At 42.9% G+C, this 21,833-nt stretch overlaps 1 protein-coding gene across 1 annotated transcript in view; it reads right to left on the bottom strand.

Annotated features, from left to right (window-relative positions):
* scfd2 (sec1 family domain containing 2) overlaps positions 1–21,833 on the bottom strand; it is an 80,144-nt gene that overhangs the window by 20,465 nt on the left and 37,846 nt on the right. Inside the window, exon 6 of the mRNA XM_086116397.1 lies at positions 9,367–9,661. Coding sequence (XP_085972523.1) covers positions 9,367–9,661 — 295 coding nt within the window. The remainder of the gene's footprint in view (positions 1–9,366; positions 9,662–21,833) is intronic.

Genomic DNA, 21,833 nt, shown 5'->3' with positions numbered 1-21,833 from the left:
TAGGTGTGCTGTCTGCATGGATTAAGCCCCTTTTTTCACACAGTCATCCCAGAAAATTTCCGCATCGTAAGCGCGCAAGACAAGACAATATTTTGTGTGTGCGTGTGTGTGTGTTTTTTTTTTTAATCTTGAACCCCCTAAGCCCTTTGACATTTATTTTATTTAAAAAAAATAAAACTAATACTAAAACTAAAATGAAGCATTTTCCCAAAAACTAAAGACTAACAAACCTGACCTAAAATCAATTAAATATAACTTAATTATAATATCACAAAAACTGAGAAACCTGTTCGGAAAAATAATTAATACCAAATGAATTGAAACCCCCCCCCCCCCCCGAATGTCAAAACAAACAAAAACCAACAAAAAAAAAAAATCCAATGAAAAATCCAAAACTATTATTAACCTGCCAATATGGCCCCAAGAAGTTGAAAAAAATTATCCCGGCACCATTTTCACCTACCAAAAAGAAATTTGGTGCACATGTCCATCATGACAGGATGCATGAAAATGTTCAAAACAAACGCCGCAAGGCAAAATTAGCGCCGATATGACTAATATGACGGGACAGTCAACAAATATGAGCCAGAAACCAACGAAATACATCAAGTTAGCATTTGAGTAAGTCAGTCAGAGTGAACAAAGCTGATGGCGAACAGTTTCAGGCAAATAAAAACACACACACGGTCAAGCAAGATAATACGATAACACACATGGCAGCCATGCAGCCTGCAGTAAGGCCCCGCTGCTGCTCCGAGCCGCCACGCTACGCTACACCATGCTAATGAAGAGCTGGTGGGAGGGGCCTAGCTATGAGCCAACCCCGTGGGTCACGTTCCCCTCCCTGCGCGTGATTATAACGCCAACAAAACAAAAATGGACGTCAAGCACTTTTCTGACCTGGTTTGCATTGACGATAAACAGCGTGACATGAAAGCACTGGTGAATGTTATCCATCAGAAGTACTGACCAACATTTACAAACTAAATTCGAATATTTATCGCATGAAATCGTAATAATTTTTTGCCAACAGTCTATTCTCAACAAATTGGAAAATGATGTTACTTTTTTTTTTTTTTTTAAATCCGATCAGATTTCAGTCTCTATGTGTTGCTAGCATATCAAGCTAATCTGACCAGGGCCTTCATAATCAGTTGTGTTGGTCAATATAGCTGCATGAGCAATGGGTCTGTTTCTTTAACCAATAAGATTTCATATTCTGCCGTTCATGATGTCAGCTTTTTTTCAACACTCTGAGTATTCCTGTTTCGCAGCCATTTTGCATGCCTAATCCATTCAAAGGCTTTTGCGCAAACGCAACCTCTATCATGAATAAGCGTGTCCCATCGAAGTCCAAAAACACAAAGTACGACTCACAAATGAAATTAAAGAGACGCTGAATTAAGCGAGTTAACCGCCGCGTGAATCACGTTGATGACGCTTAAATCAGCAAACAGCCACACCGAACAGAGCCGTTAGACAAGAGGAGGACAGATAGATGCGAGGGTGGTGCTGCTGATGAAAAGACATGATTAACCTTTGATCCTAACTCGCGTTTGTGCGCGTGCGTGTGTGTCAAATGATAAGTGTGCTATCTGCTTTGTCGCTCCCCGGAGACACACACACACACACACACACACACACACACACACACACACAAACACACACACACACAAAATACAAAAAGTATCTGACCAGCGTCAATGTTATCTGTGTGTGTGTGTGCGCACTAACACAAAACATGGACATAGTACTTAGTTTACAAAAAAACAAGCTAGCTAGCAGGACAAGCTAATGTAGCAACAAGCGAGCTAGCGAAACAAGCGAGAGCGCCTGGTCTGGCATCACAAACGCAAAAGGACAACACCAGTCGCAGAAGATCAAAATTTAAGTCCTCTGTTGATAGAAAAGCTAGTTAGCGAGTGAAGCTAACGTAGTTGTCGAAATCTTTTACCGGGCTCTCATTCTTGTCAAACATCACAAAAACCACTCAAATGCAGCTGACAAGCTGCAGAAGATCAGCGAGTCAACAACAACAACAAGAGATAAAACAAAACAAAGCCATAAAATCACAAATATAATGAAGGTAACAGGACTGGGCTGAGATTTTTTTCAAATGTATTTCCTACGGGTGCTAATGGCACAGATTTGGTGGAATGGCCATTTTAGTTGCAGTGTGAACGCATTGTGACGTAACATGAAGCCAAGATTAAACACACGTGTTCAGATAAAACACTGACTCACACATACTGAGTATTTCTTCATACTGAAACAAATTAGTCACTGACTTTGACTGACATTGCTCATTTTTCTGACCATTTGCTTGAATGAGAATGGGTATTAACGGTGTTGTTTTGACTCCGGTGTTCTTAGATGAAATCAATTTCCATTATTTCCATCAAATGCCAACAAAACTGGACATCAAATGGACCTTCCACGACAGACAAGTGACAAGATACAGCGGCGAGTCTGTCATCTAGGGAGGAAACGTCCTATCGCAGGAAGTCCGATCCTCCTAATCACGGCTCCGCTTCCCGTTCTGGTCCCAGAGCCTCATCATCTGCGGACCTAAGAAGGCACGCAGGCAGGCGTCCCACACAAACATGCGTTCATGGTCGGCTGGATGCACAAGTGAAAGTGGATTACAGGGCGGACCGCTAACAGACATAGCACTTAGCGTATTATACGCTGACATTGACACCACGACTTAAAAACCTAGCTAAAAACTGTCTGGGAAAACTATAATTTAATCGTTTTGCACAGTCTCTTATTAGAGTAGTGCGCTTGTGTCATGATCCACATTTGAGGGGTGACGCTGGGCCAGACCGTGAACCGCAATAATCTCTGATAATGAGATACTAACGCTTAGCATGACATCAATAACACACACAGCCTGGCTGGAACACACTAACCTTGATCATAGACTCTGCTTGTACAAACTGTGCAATAAGCTGAATAAGCTACCATAGTTTTTGGATTATAAAATTGTACAAATCACTTTTTCGGGGAAATATATTTTACCCTAATCGTGGGTGCATTTGGAAGCATGCACTGCTTCAATCCGATCGTTTGGAAAGAGCCTTGTTCAAATGTGCCGTTCGGGTATTCAGAGTGCCCCAAAATAGGAGTGCCAGAGCCCAGATGTAAACGGTTCGAGCACGAGCTGCTCATTGCTTTTAAAACAAAATAGGCTTACGTCAGAAATTCACGGGAGGGCAGTGCACTCTGCCTCTCTGAACACACACTGTCTCAGAATGTTGGGGCATGAATTTCAAACGCCCCCAGTTCCGATGCATTGAATGAGTTCCGGTTGGATGAAAAATCTAACTATGGATAGTTTTTTTTGTCTTTTTAGTTTAAAATAACTTACATAAACTCAAATCGCACAGAATGGAAGAACACGGGTCGGTTATTGCACTTTACCACCACCTTCTGGCCATCAGGAGTAATGAACCAAAATCATTTACCAATCGCCAGAGGAATGTTAACGCAATTAAAGAATGTGGATTTTGGCCGCCAGCCCGAGCTTTAATTTGAATATATGCAAGTTGCGCCTGAGCAAGTCGCAGGACCAGCCAAACTACAAAAAATTTACATCATATCATCTGAAAAATACAGGAAGAAAATTATGAAAAATAAAATATACAATATTATTTCAAAGATAGTCTGATATATTATAGAGTAATCAGCTGAGCTTGTTTATTTATTTTTTTTACACCAAACTACTCCATGTGACCATGATATTTGATTTCCATTTGCAATGGCGGGTTTTCATTGAGAAGTTTGTGTTGAGGGTCAAAGCCTTGTCGAGACAGACCACTACGAGGGCCAGGCCTCGCCATAAGACAAGACCCATCCAGTTATGGAAAGTGTGTGTGTGTGTGTGCGTGCGTGCGACTTCTAAAGTGTTTATTTTCTGAGGTGGGGGTGCGGGGTGGGGGGCTGAGCCGCAGACAGCCATGACCGCAGCACACGTACACGTGCGCGCCCACACGATAACACTAGCGACGACTCTGTTCAACCAAAACATTTCCCACGAGGAGAGAAACAGTGCTTCATTCATGCCCTCATCTCGCCACATCAGATGCGGAGCATCTGGTCGGACTACAGTTGGACGCCGCGGGGGTCGGCCCTCAAAGAACCGAACGGCCGTCGTTATCGTGCGGTCCAAGATTGAGGATGAGTTATACATAAACGGCCGCTTTACATGAAAATGGATAAAAGTGCTGTCGTTTTGATTGTTTGGTGACATGAACAAAATCGTGTCATTTTGACTGATTCAAATATAATATGCAGAATTGTACAAAATGTACAGGCATTTAGTTCAAATAAAAAAATACTTTGGCATTTCTTTACATGGTTTAATTCATTTGTAGTGACCCACTTTTATGGTCACACCGGTCCGATAAAACTGCCGCTATGCTAGCATCTGCGCTAAATTCAATCGCAACAACCCCATCCCCCAAAACTGGCGTCTTGTCACGTCAGCCCAGAAGAATCAGCTGCGCTCATGAGAAACAAACACATGAAATACGCACAGAGTGGCCATCCTCTCTCCCCCGCTGCATGTAAACCAAACCATGGACACAAACCACAGAGAGAACAATCGAATAAGTACAAACATTCGTAGTCCAACATACGGGAGGGGGTGGGTTGTTGGCTTTTTTAGGAGTCTTCATCCCTTACTATCTGCCTCGGGACCTGCAATCCTCTGACGGGGACATTTTGATAAGACCCAACACTGCCTTTGGGCTATTTTACGACGTATGAAACTGAAGAGGGACTTCGGGGGGTGGGGGGGATGAAAAAATAGGGGGGGGGGGTGTATTTGTTAGCTGATAGATGAGGGCGTGTAGGACAACAAGGAGGGGCGATGGCAAAAGGGTGGCGTTCAAGCTGGCTTGAGCTTTGATTAACACCAGGCCTCCTGACAGGAAATGACCGGGCCGGCTCAGAGCGCCAGGAGAGCTTCCATCTGCTGGTGCAGTGGAGCCTTGGAGGAATTCTCCAAAATGAGAATGAGATTGCGAAAATGATGCTTCTGCTGTTCTTCCACTATGGAAATTTATATAGTGATATACAGTATATATATATATATATATTTTTTTTTTACACTATGTATAAAGGACAATCTGAATTTAGTGTTGCACAACTTCAGTGTAGTACCACATTCCGCCACAACATGCCCGGACAGCACTAAGCTCTTCTCGAAGAGATGCTGCGTAATTTATAGAAAGAAGAAGTAATAAAAAAAGAAGAGCAGCAAAATATAAAACAGAATGAAAATCCCACATGTATTTCTTTTTTCACAGATTCCACACCCTTCCACAGTAACGTTGCAAAGAGCGACAATCGTGAGGTGACTCTATACGATGTAAAAAGCCAACGACATGCCCTTATGTCGTCATTATAAGTAGCGTAAATGGCTTGTGGCCAATGCTTGTGGGCTAATGTGGCTAAGTGCCGCATTTAATCCGTATATTCTGTATTTATTGCGATTGTTTAAATTACGAATGTTACCGTTTAATTTATTTGCAATTAAATAATCAAAAAAGAAATGTAACAATGTAAAATAAATAAAAGTATTCAGAAATAAGTCTTTTGGGTTGCTTTATTGAATTGTAAATCATGAATTACCACAAAATTATTTTTGTGCATTCATCGTAATTTTTTTTTGCATCATTATTATTCTACAAATGTATGTTGTCCTTTTATTCCGACACAAGTATGCATGCAGTGAAATTGAATTATTCTTGACCAAAATCGGGGGGGCATTTGCCACATTAGCATTTACCGCTAATGAATTGTGTCAAAATGGGATTTATTTGCAGCTGGTGCATTTCAAAGCCGAGTGGCAAATGCGGTTGAAGACTCATGAGCGTGTGCGGAAGCTTCATGCACGTACGCGTGTGCTAATGTATTCTCGGCCCTCGTGTGGCGCGTATTAGCGCGAGTCTGAGTGCGCGTGGGCTGCCGTCTGCCGTCTCCTATTTCCATCGACACGTCCCCGCAGACAGAAAGGCCGTTTTATGATGAGCATTTCCTGTCATAAATAAGACACAGAGGAATTCTAAAGCAAACACAGGCGTCAACCGCACACGAGGAGCCGCAAAGTGACAACGCCTCGCTACTGCACAGATTTCGGATATGACCGACATGGCTTTCTGGAACATCATCATGCTGCATTTTTTAAATTTTTTATTTTTTTAGGAAACATTCATTTCCTTCCCTACAATTTAAAACAGCTCCCGCTGTGCCACTATGTCAAACTAAACATAAAACAAAGTGAATTACACGTCATGTATTTTTACCTGAAGAAAGTATGCTAGCTTAATGCTACCACACGATGCAAAACGTCATAGACGTGCTAACGAATGGCACTGGTCTCGTTGTGTGGTAACTTTTTAAACAACGGTGAAGCCACACATGTAGACAGACAACTGAATACAGGCATCTACGGGATGGTGCCAAAGTACTATTTTTTGTTAATTGAAGCCCCTCAACTCACTTCAAACTGCTTCCTCGATACCAAAAAGCCACCAGATGGAGCCAAAGTTGTATCTTTTGTTGTAATGTGTTTGTTTAAAAAAAACAAAACAAAACACACACACACACACACCTGGGACGTGTTTCAAGAAGTGAAAACAAAAGCAGACTATTTCTCCGTGAAAACATTGCCTGTACAGTTAAAAAAGGGATTTCAGATGGCCACACTTATTTTCTTTTCCTATGGGAAAGCGGACCAAAAAGAAAGCAACCGCGGTGACCACGGTGGAGCCCCGACCGCAAAGCTCACCACTTGGGGTCGGCTCACTGTGTGGTCAGAGTCTGAGGAGCTAGACGGTCTGCGATGGACCGCCCTTTTTAATTACGGCCTGTGCTCCGTGTCACCAGCTTATCTGATCCAGTCAACTAGCAAGAACAAGGCTAGCGGCTGCTTTGCCAAAGAGTGTGTACGTGTTTACACAGAGTGTGTGTGTGTTTGAGAGGAAGTGAAAGAACCACCGCCAATTAAAAATAATTGAGACTAATTTCATAAACACGGGGTACATATTTAATCAGGCGCGATTGCTGGACCGACTTGTGCTCCACTTCCTACAGCAACAAGCCCTGGGACCCTTTTGGGGCGAAAAGGAGGAAGCCCCATGGTGGTGGTGGTGGGGGGGAAGAGGACTAAAAGAGTGTGAGCAGACATGGAAAAGGAAATGGAGAAGGAAAGTAAAGAGGAGACGTAAAAAAAAAGTTTGCGACGTAGGCAAAATAAAATGGAGTTCAATACGAATACTTTCATGTCGCTCGCTTGGGCTGTGCCAAGGCAAACAGCCGCCTTTGGGGAGGTCCGGAGCTCTCGCTGAGGCAACCCCCCACTCCCCCCTGCCTTTACCTCACCCCCCACTGTCTTTCTTACAACACACACACAGGACAGAATGAATAACAAACCCAGCGTTGAATCAGAAATAACATTTTGATTGCATCCGAGTTTTTCACCTTTTTGCTGTTACAGGCCACTTGCATCGGGGTCAGCCAGGCAGGGCAGTGACCCTGCATTAGCACTACGTAGCTCATTTCTACAAACAATTGAAGACAGCTGGTGCATTGGGTGAGGAAGAAGAAATTCAAGTTAGGATTTTTATTTTTTATTTTTGTGTTACGGTCAGCTTACATCAGGGCCAGGTGGGGACCTTTGAAGAAAATGGAAGGCTTTTAGGTGTGCCTTTTAGTGCGGAAAATACGGTACTGTATGACATCGGCATGATTCGTAGGACAGTTATGTTACTAGTGAAGGAAAACTGGACATAAATTGGCACAAGCGCACAACTAGTGAAGTACCCGGCGCTACCCAGTCGATTTTTTAAAAAGGTACTTGTAGTTTCCGTCGCACACCGTTGTCAACTAGTGGACAGTTTTGCCTCACTCGTAATGTGTAGTTCTTCTACTAGCATGCCGAAGCTGTCCGACTTGTGACGAAAGAGCATCCGCGGACCTTAAGCTGGATATCAGGGATAGCAAATAAATGTGCAAAAAGATTTATAGCAGACGAGAGCGCACTAGTAGAATGTTCTTTTTTTCCCCAATACAGTACGACATTTCTGCAGTAGTGGGACAACTTTGGCATCATAGTAGAACTTATCGGGTCCACTCCCATCACGCAACACCTGACAACTAGTAAGTTGTCTCACATTTGTCTTTTGATAATGAAACCCAAATGTTTTCATTTGCCGTTCCAATACTTTGGAGGGGACTGTAAAAAAACGTCTCAAGGACTCTTCCCCGAAGGTGAACAGCAAGTCGGCCATTTTGGGCGAGTTTCCACGGCTCGTACTACGCCGAACCCCACGACTGCACTCATGGTGACGAGGTTGCATACTATGTCTGGTTCTCATTTTAGGGCTTTAATTGGGGGAGGAGGGGGGGCGGGCGATGTCACGATCAATGTTTTTCTCCGAGACGGCCGCCCGCCTCATGTTACTTCATAAAAACTCACTTGGCGTGTACACACGGTTCAAAAAGGGAGGTCCACGCACACACACATACACACGCGCATATGCAGACTAAAACATAGCTGGCACACCACGACGAGGTCACTTTCAATGAAGTGTTTATAACGGAGAGTCGAGGGTTTGGACGCGAGGCCCCTCGTGGAGAACAGGAAGGCGGGACAACTCGCACGAGGAGGATAAAGGAAAGAAAGAAAGAGAAATAAAGAACACGCTCCTTATTAGCGCTTTACATCGATTTACCGCCCGTGTATGTGCAATATGAGAAGTGTGTCATTTGAGGGTGTGTGCAAAGGTGCACGGGCAGGCCGCAAGTAAAAGTAGCTGTAATTATGAGGCAGGGGAGGATGTGCGAGTGTGTAAGCTCAAGGTTAAAGACGCTATTATTGCAGTGCGGTTGAAGACAAGCCATCCATCTACATGGTCGACCTTCACGCGTACCGCGACGTACCAGACTATAAATACGCACACTATCGCAAGTTGACCGAACAGGTACATGGCTCATTACTGTGCCGATTGGCGGCTTGTTTTTACTGGCTTGAAGGATATGATGAGGTGTACGCACATCTTTTCGTCATTTGTGGCCATGTGTCAAAAAGGAAAGAAAAGGGTGTGAAGGCCTAATGCAGACCAGACAGCCACAGCATGAATAATGTGGCATTTTTTAGGGCTTTTTAAAATTTTTTTTGAACAGCACTAACAATATTTTAGTGTGTCTTTTTTTTTTTTGTAAAAACAAATCAATTCAATTGAATTAAAAATGATTGTACTTAATTTCTGTACGTGAGCGACTGACAGAACATCCTCCCATTAAAGTCAATGACAATTCATCGAGTGTGGTCAAGGCAATAGGAAGCAGACGTCTCACCTGTGAGTTTTTGCAGCAAGGGGCTGAGCGCGGTCTCCCTGGTGATGGCCAACGTGAGTCCTCCGATCAGCTCCCTCTCCAGCTTCTCCAGCTTGCCCCCCGGCCGGGCGTCCTCCCGCTCGGCGGGCTGGGCCTCGTCGGCCAGCGAGTACAAGTAGATCAGCAGAAGGATCAGCTCGTCGGGCCCGCACTCGTCCTCCGCGAAGCCGCCGCCGCCGTCGTCCTGGCCTCCGCGGGGCTTCATCAAGGGCAGCATCTGACTCAGCACCGAAGCGAAGTCGGCATCTCCGAGAGCCTGGCGTAAAAGCAAACACGCATTTGAGGTCAGGTCATGATGAGGGGATATTGTCAAATCACTCAGTAGAGCTTCTCGCCAAAGGCAATAATTTCTTTTTGTTGTTTTATATTAGCAAAACATATTTTAAAAATAAGAAAAAGAAACAAATATTACAAAAAAAATGAAGGTGTTAGGAAAAACAACACGACCAAGTTTAAACATTGGACGATAAATGACATGATGTATTTTATTACATTTTATGATAAACTGTTTCACTGTGATTCTCGGCAGGACGGTACTTCACATTTCCACATTTCTTCTTTTCAGAAGTAGAAAGCAGGAAGAGAACTTTTTTTTTGTGGTGGGGCTTCACTGAATAGAAACAATAGGTCTCAATCCCTGATGCCGCACCACTCTTCGATTTAGGCTCAACAAGTGTGCATTGAAGGCAAAAAAAAAAAAAAAAAAAAGGGCGTGTCGACTGAAGTCATTGTGGTAACACCCCATTCACTTTCACTGTGTTGCCTGGCAGCGCGGCTGACCAAGCTCCGCCCCTCTTGCCGACATTTCAGGGCAACGTTTCAGACCAGTGACCTGATTTGGGGACCACAACTAAGTCGGTCCCTCACAAGTGCAGCCGGAGTCCGACACGGCGAAACTGCCCATTGCCAGACCGTTTTATAAAAGGCTAAGTGCTCGCGCAACAAGGATGAGCTCATGGGAATGGGAACACAAAAGGGCGGGGATCTAACGACTAAGCTGTGGTTAATGAGGGAAGGAAGAAAAAGAACAAACATGAGTTGGTATTGACCGGTTTTTCGATTTGATCTGTTTTGAACATGAGTGTGGAAGCAAGGAAGAGAAACGAGTCCTTTGTTTCCAAAAAGCTGGTTTATGCTGCTAGCTTGCTTGTCACCTGTGATCAAAAGTGTGTTCACTACGTTATATTTGAACAATTTTCATTTCAGTCCATGTTTAGCTGGTGCCAGTAGTGACCGGCTTTTTGTAAACAATTGACTCTCAAGATATCTTCTTGTCCATGGTGATCAAAGACTTAAGTTTTACATCATAATTCTCAGCCTTATTGGGCACCTTTTGTCAACAAATGACTAGCAAGCTAGCTTGTTTGTAAATTGTCACCAAAAGGTTCAAGTTTTTTATTTGCGTTATGTGTTAATATTTTCCATTAAAACTGTGGTTATTCCTCAGCCAGAGCCTGTGTCGACCAGTTTTTGGTAAACAAAATACATTGTTGATTTGGATCTACTGCAAATAAAGGACTAGCTAACTAGCTTGTTCGCCAATTGTGACCGAGAGTTTGATTTCTATTATGCAATAATATTTTGCATTTAAAATGTGACCAGCTTTTTGTAAACAAAAGATATCGTTTATTTGGATCGGCTGTCGCTGACTTGTTTTCAAAACAATATTAAATTGGTGAACTTCTGCTGATGCCGTGTGATGGTTCAGACTGTTAAAATAAAAGTATCGCCACACTGAGGTAAGACAGCATTTATAAGACAATGCGTTTGTTTTGAGAAGATGTCCAGTATCCCATTTCTAATGCGAGCGTGCGGCTTTGCGAGAGTTGGAGCGCAGTGGTTGTCCCACTTGGGGGGATCCAGTGTCCGATCCCGAAGAAATGCGCACTGAGCCAAAAAGCAGAGGCTCAGGGATGGGGCAGGGGCAAAGCCTGACTGACTGACTGACTCTCATGAAGAGAAGTCACATGACTGCAAGTACAACTTGCCAGCTCATCCTTTCCAAGGTAATCTCGCCACCTTGCAGCATGCCATTCCTCTCCAAGATGGACACCAAGGTTGGGGAAATTTCCATTGAGTCAGTCAGTGGAAGAAAAAAAAAAAAGTGCTTCGAAATGCCATACTGGTCCAAAAAAATATCAGCTTGACCTTTTTTCCAAGGCTCTGACAAATTTCACGAGACTTCATAAAAGGTTTTCGTAACGTGACAGCAAAGGGAAGAAGCGCAGGAAGATGAGCTGAGTGAGAAATCTTCCGACGTCATTCGTCAGCCGACACGCCGAGCTCCATCCAAAGAGCTACTTCCTGAATACTCCAAATATTTAATGTGCGCTCCACATTTGACATATCGCCCCGTTCAAGTGCTCCTCGGCAAAAAAGCTGTACAAAGGTTACAGCTTGTTCTTCTTCTTGCTAGCATGCAAACACTGATATAAGCTAATAGTCACTTTTAAACAGCCATCCATAACTTTAGAGCACAATGACTATTCAATATATTAATAAATCCAGAAACAAGATGGAAATGGCCAGTTTTTTAATTATTCAACTAAAAATTGACGTTGTTGTCAAACGGAAGTAAATATCATGAGATAAAATAAATGACCACCTATGCATTTTCAAAATATCTTATTTATCATTATTTAATTAACAGGTTTAAGAAATTCATAGAACAGTTGACATAAACCAAATGATTATAATAATCCTAAAAAATGTTAAAACAAATGTGATAAAATGAGGTGATAGGATGAATGTCAAAAAATATAATTTAATTTAATTTAATGCAATTTAAGACAAAATTATTGAATGGATATAATGCGACATATAAATACAACATAAAAATGTAAAAGTATTTTAAGGTAGATAATTGCCAGAATCAATGTCAGAATGAATTTTGATTTTATTCACATTTTAATATTAGCTGAACCCCCCCAATGTGAATTTCAACTCCCTGTATAACAAAAATCTTCGCACATTTTCCAATTTGTTATTTGTATGTACATATTTATTGTTGTATCTATCTAACCAGGCTTAAATACACAATTATTTGATTAGGCTAATAGCATCGTTGTTACTCTCGAAATTCTTGTAATTTCATTTTATTTTTTTACATGCAATGACAATGCGCAAAGATTTAATTAACGCAACTGGACTCTTGTTGTTTGTTGAATTTGTTGTGGGTTTTTTTTCCCCCCATAACCATCCAAAAACGAGTCAGGCAACTATGCTATTAGGCTAACAAGTTTCGAAACTTCACTCTGGAATAGGGGCATGGAAAAGGTGAACTTCTGAAGAGCAAATAAACAAGAGGACCACATGACTGTCATTTTCAGCATCCCTCTGATCGTTGCACACCCCCCCCCATTTCTGACATCTGTTACATGTCCACATTGTACTGTGCCATGTTTCCTAGCACGGGCCGTAACTGGTTCTCCTCAGCAGCTCTATAAAAGCTGCTGTCAGCGGCCTGCCGTGATGGCGCCACGACAGGAAATGGAGACCTTCCGTAGAGTGAAGCCAGCTTGAAATCCAGAGAAGCTGACCTCCTTCCAGGACTGGAGCAAAAATCAACATACACATACAACCTGAAGGTGTTCTGCTGCGAAGGTGTTGAGACAGAAAACCGCGGCGAACCGCGATACTTAGGATAGCACAAGTGGGGCTTTTAGAAATTGTTGGATTTATTAACAGGATGTTTGGTTCGCCAGTTTTGCAGAGGATTCACGATGAACGACAAGTGTACTTGGACAAGAGGCCATAACAGGAAGTGACATTGGACATTGGGAACAGAAAATGGCTCATGGCGAATACTTGTTGCGATCATCAAGTCATGACGCCATATGCGCTGCCCGCATCAGGTGCCTTGCCCAGCTGTCTAAAATAAATGTTTCCAATCGGAACTTGTTTGGGCAATTTCCCTAGCCTTAACGAATCAACGTACAGTATGTGCCTTGGGTTTTACACAAAATGGCTGCTTCGAACCAAAATGGTCGACTTCCGATTTAATGTCATGCATGGTTCCAACAGCTCGCAAATATTCAAACACAGCTGTTAGTTTAAAATTGTATGAACGTCCACATTTCTTTGTTTCAGACAGCTTGGCGGAGAATTTACCGAGCTGGCTCATTGGTTCCCCTGCACCAATCACGCACCACTATCCGCATCGGGTTCTGGTTTAAATCTGCGCGCGGCTGATTGACCGATCATCGTTTGGCTGTTCTTACGGTGCCGGGATGCATCGAGGCTCAGCGTGGCCCAATCACGAAGGCTCAGCAAAAAAAAAAATCTCCCCTTGAACAGGAAACCAGCTCCAGATGCAACCCCTGGAGGAAGGTAAGCGTTTCACATGCGGCGCTAACCAGAAGCAGGCCTCGCCGGCCGCCTTCACAATGCACCTTTTTCTGGGTGCGGCGACTGGCGAAGTGCGAGGGGTTGGTGGTGGGGGAGGGGCAATTTGTGGAAGGTGGCTCGCTTGGTTTGGCTTGCTCGTCCGTCAACGCCAAAATGCTAAATTGCATTTTTTGACAAGCACTCCGCAAGCACAAATATGTAATCATATCCGCCAATCTGGAAGCCATACATGAGACCTCCAGAGACAGGCCGTAAATCTCCGTGTCAGACTCAATCGGGAACAGCAGGGCTGCTGTTTTGTCCCACAAACAAACGTGTCCTCGCCCAGACACGCGACATGGGAGTCATAGTCATCACCAGAGGTGGCAAAAATATTCACCCTCTGTACTTCAGACTAACACACATACTTGGAACAAAAGACTCCTGGAAGTAAAAAAAAAAAAAAGTAGTCTGAGGGTCTCGTTTTTTTTTTTTTTTTTGTGGGCGGATGTACTCACTAATTCTACTAATTCATACCAAGAAAAATCTACTGAAGTACAGTAGCAAATATTTGTACTTTGTGACCCTCACTGGTCATGCTCATCATAACTGTGTCTATTATGTGCTGAGATGACAATGATGAATCTGACAGTGGGGGAAAGCACCGTTGAACAAAAAGACAATTTTCTTTCCGAAAGTCGAGCGTGAACGGAAACCTAACGTTTACTTTACGCCTATAAAAATCCAGTGATGGACAACATCCCCCGTCCAGGCCGTGGCGGAAACGTGTGATTTGAAACAGAAAGACTACAGGTTATAAATCTGAGCAGAATTCCAAGTATCAACAGTGGAAGCGCAGAGATTAAACACATGCTAAGTATTAGCGTGCGAGTGTCAGCGCAAACTTTTTATACATTCGCCTGTGGGAACCGTTCCATTGCGACTCACTCGGTCAAGAAAAAGACTAAAAGCTCTTAAAGGAGACAAATGATGCATTTTCTTTCCTCAATTTTTATACATTGATGGGTCAAAAGTAACCCAAATTGAGCAAAATGGCTAATGTGCCACTTATCAGAAGCTAATGCTAACACGTGCTATCACTGATGGGGGGAGAAGGATTTCCATCCAGACTCGCAGGTTTAAATTTTTTTTTTAAAAAAGGGAAAAGACGTGAAATGGTGAGAAGCACTTGAAAGTAAGGCGACCTCTCATTTCTGTGTCTAACGGCCGACATAAATCTCCGGCTTGACTCACCGCACAGAGTGGGAGCTCACCCCGGTTTCGTTTCTGATCGCAGCGGGCTAACATGTTGAGCAGCACAAATCAAAAAGCAACGCTCTGCATATTACTTGTCCTCGCCCTGCACTTTTTTCACTTAGAATTTCGAAAGCGACTCCCAGACACAAACAGCGGTCACTGCGGCTGCAACATCTGCTTGGCACACGACAGCCACCACCAAGTGGGACAGTCCAGTTTAGTTCACCATGCCACGGTACGGTACAGTTTGGAGCGCTAAATCTGAATCTGGCTTGTGTTTATAGGGTTTGATAAAACACTATAAAATGTTTTTCTAAAGCGAGAGAGAGGACAAAAACAAGTACAGTGGAATCTTGACTCAAGAGTTTGATTTGTTCCGTCACCAAGCTTGCAACTCACAGCGGATTTAGCAAATATGTAACCAATAGAGCCCGGATTAAACAAACAGAAAATAGTGTCCAGTCCACTCCATATTCCCCTTTGTGCAATATATTTCAAACTCTGTTAGTTCCGGAACTGTCCGCAATTCGCCAGACGTGACTTGAACGGCGCTGGTCATGTGTTTCCGGCTTGCACTACTCTCTTGTTGTGCATAAACAAGCTAACAGTAGACTAGAGCAGGTTAAAATGTGTGGTGAAGTGGCATCCATGACTTGCCCATCCATAGCAATATAATGACTATAGGTGCTGTAGTATTTGTGTGTTGGATGCATTCCTTCAAGGGACGTGGTCTAGTGAGTCAGGAGCTGGAGTCGACTTTTCCTTCAAACATACAAACACGTTACAACATAAGTCAATGGTAATGACATTTAAACAAACCCCCCAATTTGCCCAAAATCCAGTGGTCTGCTGTACAGTAATTAACATTTTTTTAATTGTTGCAATTGTAATGGGACCGACCCCCAAAATTATTTGATGATATACATTTTCGGAATCTGTCTCGAAACCCCCCATATAAGTTACGTTTTTAAAATTTGATTTCAGATTTTTTGCTTGTTTTTTTTTTCTTTGTGAGCAGATCATGTTTTTGTGAATTTTCAACAGGATAAATACACATGCAAAAATGTACTTTTCAGGCATGTTGGGGCTCCTTAAAAAGCCAAATAAATGGAGGGATTTACATTTTTTGTTGTTGTTTTTTTGGAGTAACATAGAGAATGTCTGAGGGTGCTAAAAACGGGAACTATTTCGGTACCCTTGTCAACATTTGACAATTGAAAACCCCTCATAGCAAAACACATGCTCGCCAGTCCCACATGCTTTGCTCGACTCCAAAAGCTCTGAAGAAAGACGGTGTAGTGAGACTTGCGGTACGTAACGAGCCGACATTTTGGCCTGTGCCACATTACGGCGCTCATCCCCTTCCCACGCACATTTGCGAGAATCCGAATGGCTCATCAGGAAACAAGAAGCCAGGGACAGTTACATGCCATCCTCTAATTGACTCAGGAGGCCGCGGCGTGGAGGAAAACATCCTCAAGTAAACATGAGCCTGATTATAAACACACCAATGCAACCAGTCAACGCTGCCGACTTTAGTTTTTTTTGTGGGATGAAAAGTTTGGCAGTTCAGAATTACTATGATATCTATGCTAACATGCATTACATCTACATGAGGCGTTAGCATTGAGCTAGCCAAGTTCGTTTGATGATTGAGCTAGCCAAGTGCGTTTGATGAAATTGGACAGTTTGGTTGAACATTTTGGTGCGCACATTTACACGATTGATTCTCATGAGATTCAGTTTTGCAGTAAAGTCCAGCTGGGAGTGACAAATAAAGAGCTTGAAGCGAGCACACTTGGGTCTTATTTGAAGAGTTGCGCAAGCGAGTCGTCATGTTTTAATAACTATAAATCTGTTTAAATCGTATGGTGGTGCGAAACCATAAGATTGTTGTTTTTAAAAAAAAAAAATATCAACAAATCATATGAGTAGAATTTTAGGGTCTGGAAGATTTGTAAAAATAGCATGGTGCAAGAATAGTAACATTTATCTTTCAGTTTTGTGAAGTCTACTTAAAATAAATCTGATTATAAATCTTGAATTTTGCTGATAAAAATCATTATTTCAGATTGGATGTTTTACGTTTTGACCATCATTATTTAGATCTTTAATTGTGTACATTTTCGCAATAGAATTAAAATGAATTTTTAATTTGTGTTATTTGGGCAGACCCCGATGTATTTTGACGTTGATTATCCACATTTGGAAAAAGTCCAATTTTGGAGATATCCGATTCCACGCTTTTTGAAAAAATATTTACGCTTCCATGACACAACACCAAGTTGCGTCACTTGACGACAAAACATTCACAATCATGTCACTTGCAAATCCAGCCCATGAGTTCTTTTCATGTGCGTGCCTAATTATGAATTGTGTATTGCGAGGGATTAAAGGAGTCGGGTTCTGTCTCGCACATGGAGAGCAGCAGGAGAAGGGTGGAGTAACCAAAAGTTGGCGGAAAAATGAGAGGGGGGGGGGGGGAACGAGAATGCATTTCAGAGTGATTTCATTCCCAGGGCACATGATGCCTTTTATTTGCAAAATGAGATGTTCAAACGTTAGGGGGCAGTGTTGCACCACCTCTAAGCCCACCGGTGTCGGCACGGCTTCCCCTCCAAAACAAATGGCTTTCGGAGCGTTTCAGCCCATTAACCGCAACTTCGGTGCATCCCAGCTGTGTCGTAAAGACATTCTGCAGAGCTGAGATCAGCAGGCGCTTGGAAGCGGGCACTCGTCGCCATCCGCCATCGTTCGATTCCAACGACGTGGAGGTAACTTGCATGATGATGTCAGAATGGGTGTGAAAGCCTCAGTAAGGGCCAGTGGCGGGAAGTCATTAAGTATAAATACTTGGTTACTATAACAAAACACTCATTTTGTCTGAATGAAGCTCTTTACAACTTTTCAACATATTTCATGGGCACCAAAGCCCTGCTTTTATCTTAATGAAGTTCCTCAATGCTCTTCAATATCATTCTTTGACACCAGTGTGCCACAAGATGGCAGGAAAGAATTTCTGATACTTTTGTATACATACATCTTTTTAACTCTCTTAAACATAACTCCTTGGCACCAAGAGCGCACGAGATGATGGTAAAACATCATTTTTGTCTAAATGAAACTCCATCTCATTTCAACATAGTTCCATGCCACCAAGATGGTCACAAACTACTTGTGTCTGAATGAAGCGCTTCAGCACCCTTTAACATAGTTCCTTGACACCAACTTACCAAAAGATGGCGCCCAGTTATACTTTTGTTGTTTTTGGCGTTAGTACAGATATGGAATAATTCAGTTCAAATATGGGATCATGAAGTTTAGGACCTCACAAATATCGACGTGAAGGTAAACTTGTGAATGCCAAACCGCAAATACCCGTGTTGGATTAAACTTCTACATTTACCACACAAGTATGTGTGCTTCTACTTTAGTAGAGCGTGAGTACTTTTGCCACCTCTGGCGAGGGCAAGCCGCGTTTACTTTTTTCCAATGCAAATGTTGCGCCGTGTGTACAAACTCAGAGTCATTATCCTGACCTCTGTCACCGGCACGGACAAACAAATCGCCTACACACAGCTGAGTTTCCCCTAAACATTTATAAAACTTTGGAAATGCATCCGATGCAAAAAAAAAATAAATAAAAAAATCTGGCTCAAGTACACACCTGGAGGGAAATGAATTTTGTGAACAGCGCCAAAAACCACAGGAATGTTGAAAAACTAAACAAAATGAGGATTTGGGGAGGGGGGGGGGAGTAATCAAGTTTGGAATGATGGGAAGAAGAATTACGATGGTATCACTGCTGGTGTGTGTCTTGTGAGTCAGAGATGTTCAATTACAAGTCAATTACAAACAATTAAGATGATTTACCGTCTGAGCCCTGGGCTAACAGGCTAGCATCCGCGTCAACATGAAATGGACAACACGTTCCCCCAAGAAATTAGTCAGTCATCCAGTTAAGTGTTACCTAGCATTCATAATGACTTACATATTTTCTTTTCAGGAAAGTGAACCTTTTTTTGTTATCATTTTTCAGATGGTACAACTTCAATCGCTTGTCTCAGTTTATAAGGAAGTGCAACATGAATAATCAAATACATTTTTAGGAAAGCACAACTACAATATGAAGAGTTTGACTTCAAAAGGCGCCATCCTCATGGTTTGTCTTCTTTTTAAGTAAGTGCAATGCCAATAATTTGTTTTCTGATGTAAAATCAAGAGTTTGTCTTGTTTTTTGGAAAATAGACCAGTAATAGTTGGCCTTTTTGTGTGTGGAGGGGGGGGGGGGGTATAATGTCATTAGTTTGTCCTCATTTTCGGAAACTGTAACAAATACATTGTCTATGTTTTACGAACGTGCGCCGTCAAGGGTTTTTTTAATTTTCAGAAAGTGCAACGTAAAATATTTATCACACTTTTTGGTAAAGTGCAATCAATACTTTTTCCTTTTCTGAAAATCTCAAATAAATAGGCCGTCTTCTTTTTGGTAATGTGCAAAAAGTGCTTTTGTTTTCTTTTTCAGAGGTTATCACATTAATAGTTTATTTTTAGGATAGCGTAGCAGTAATGGTTTGACTACTTTTTTTTTTGGGAGAGTACAACATCAACAGTTTGTCTTCTTTTGAGGAAAGTACAACACCAAGAGAGGAAAAGGTATATTGAGATACCTAATTTCACAGAGGAAGTTCTGAGCCTAGATTCCCAGGACGACGAAGGCACTTCCCGAATATTACTGCCATCCAATAAAAATAAATTGCGCTGAATGGCGACGCTCACTTTGAGATTAGGCTATTGCTTGGCAAGACTTCATTGATACTAGGTAGATATCCGGTATAAGCGACACAAAGACCAAAGAGGGTCACATTACACGGGACATATCAAATCAATCTGACAGTCGGCATCTCGGTCAAATGGAGCGCCACCACCTGACCACGTCTGGTCCTGTTATCCATTCCCCGGGTTCTTGTCCCCGGCTTGGTTTTCCCAGCTTGCGGCAATATGATCCGCGGCGGAAGACAAACAATGACAAGAAGCCAGGAAAAACACAATGGGGTCTCCGTAGCCGCGGGGCTCCACCCGCAGCCTGCAAAAGCAGCCGCACATACATACACACACAATTAAATAAAGGCATTAATGAGTACCGAAAGGCATAATAAACACTCGCCGGCTTATTTTCCCATCCTGCTTCCACACCAAAAAAAAAAAAAAAAAAAAAAGATAGCAAGGGGGAGGAAATCATCCCAAAATTTACGATTTGTTTTTCATATTTCTTCCATAATCTAACTGGCCAGGGGGGAAGTTTGACCTTTTTTCCAAGCACATTTTCACACATGAATTCCCACCGCATGATGAAGTGGATCATGTCAGCACGGCCGTTCCTCCTTCTGCTCTTAGACGACTTAATATTGTCTATGCGGTGGCATGATGTGTGCACACAGCGGACTTGTGTCATGCACACACACACACACACACACACACACACACACACACACACACACACACACACACACACACACACACACACACACACACACACACACACACACTCACACACGCCCACCAAAACATACACAAGCACACAAAGATAGATGTGTTATGCTCATATTGACTCGAGTGTCGCGGGCCGAGCGGACACGACGCGCAATGAATGAGCGCACAGACCCGTCGTAATCCTTCTGCAGTCTGCATGTCTGCCCCTGTGCAGAATAATTAAAATGTGGAGTTATCGAGGCCTTTACGATGCAGTACGTCGCGTTCGGCATTTTTTTCTTTTTTTCAACGGGAGCTTTTGTATCAGAATGTTGATGAAATTTCCGAGCCTCAATCCGCGTGAGCTGCATAAGATCTTTACCTTCCCACCAATTGAGAGGGCTAATAAACTGTGAAAGGGGGTCATGAGTAGTTTGGATGCAGTCGAATGGAAGGTGCCGGCGAAGCACAAACATTTCGTGGCAAGATATTCTTGTGGTGAGTGTAGCCATTAAAACTCATTCAGTACCAGCCAATTCTGGACCAAGTCTGAAAAGACGTTAAAAAACTTCTTTGGGAGTGAATGAGTTAAAAAAAAGATTTGCCCTCCCCGACACAATCTTGCAAGTGTGCTCACTTCTGATGAAGCACATTTAAACATGCACATTTAAACAACAAGAATATTTTGACATCTTGGCTTTATTTCCTTCATCGGTCTCGATTTTTTAGTACTTCCTCGGTCTCGATTTTGCAAATTCTCATGTATTGTGGGTTAGTTGAGAAGGTATCACCTGTGATCAATTGGGGCTTAAAGTTACACTGAATAGAGGATTACATGATAGCAACTCGGCGGCTCCGGCATCCCTGTGTGGAGTTTGCATGTTCTCCCTGGGGCTGCGTGGGTTTTCACCGGGTATTCCGGTTTCCTCCCACATTCCAAAAACATGCGTGGCAGGCTGACTGAACACTCAAAAATTGTCCCAAAGTGGGAGTGTGAGCGCGGATGGGTTGTTCGTCCACGATTGGCTGGCAACCGGTTCAGGGTGTCCCCCGCCTACTACCCAAAGACAACTGGGATAGGCTCCAGCACGCCCCGCGACCCTTGTGAGGATAAAGCGGATCGGAAAATGGATGGATGGACGAATGGATGATGCTAACTCTTGGGTTGCCAATTGGGACTCGTGAGTTCATGAAAAAGGGCAATGGGGCGGGCGGTTTAAAGTCAGGATGGAGACAAGCCAGGGTGACGATTGCATGGCTGATTTTCAAATATGTGTGAAAGGACAACACGACGCTCCCGTCATGTTGACAACGGCGCCGCACACGCAATACACACACACTGAAATTGAACAATACAAACAACATCAAGCTAG

Source organism: Hippocampus guttulatus, chromosome 7, assembly GCF_054856545.1.
Source record: "Hippocampus guttulatus isolate MCC_2025c chromosome 7, RoL_Hgut_1.0, whole genome shotgun sequence".
In the NCBI taxonomy this organism is placed as follows: Eukaryota; Metazoa; Chordata; class Actinopteri; order Syngnathiformes; family Syngnathidae; genus Hippocampus; species Hippocampus guttulatus.
This window is presented reverse-complemented; position numbering and strand designations above follow the sequence as displayed.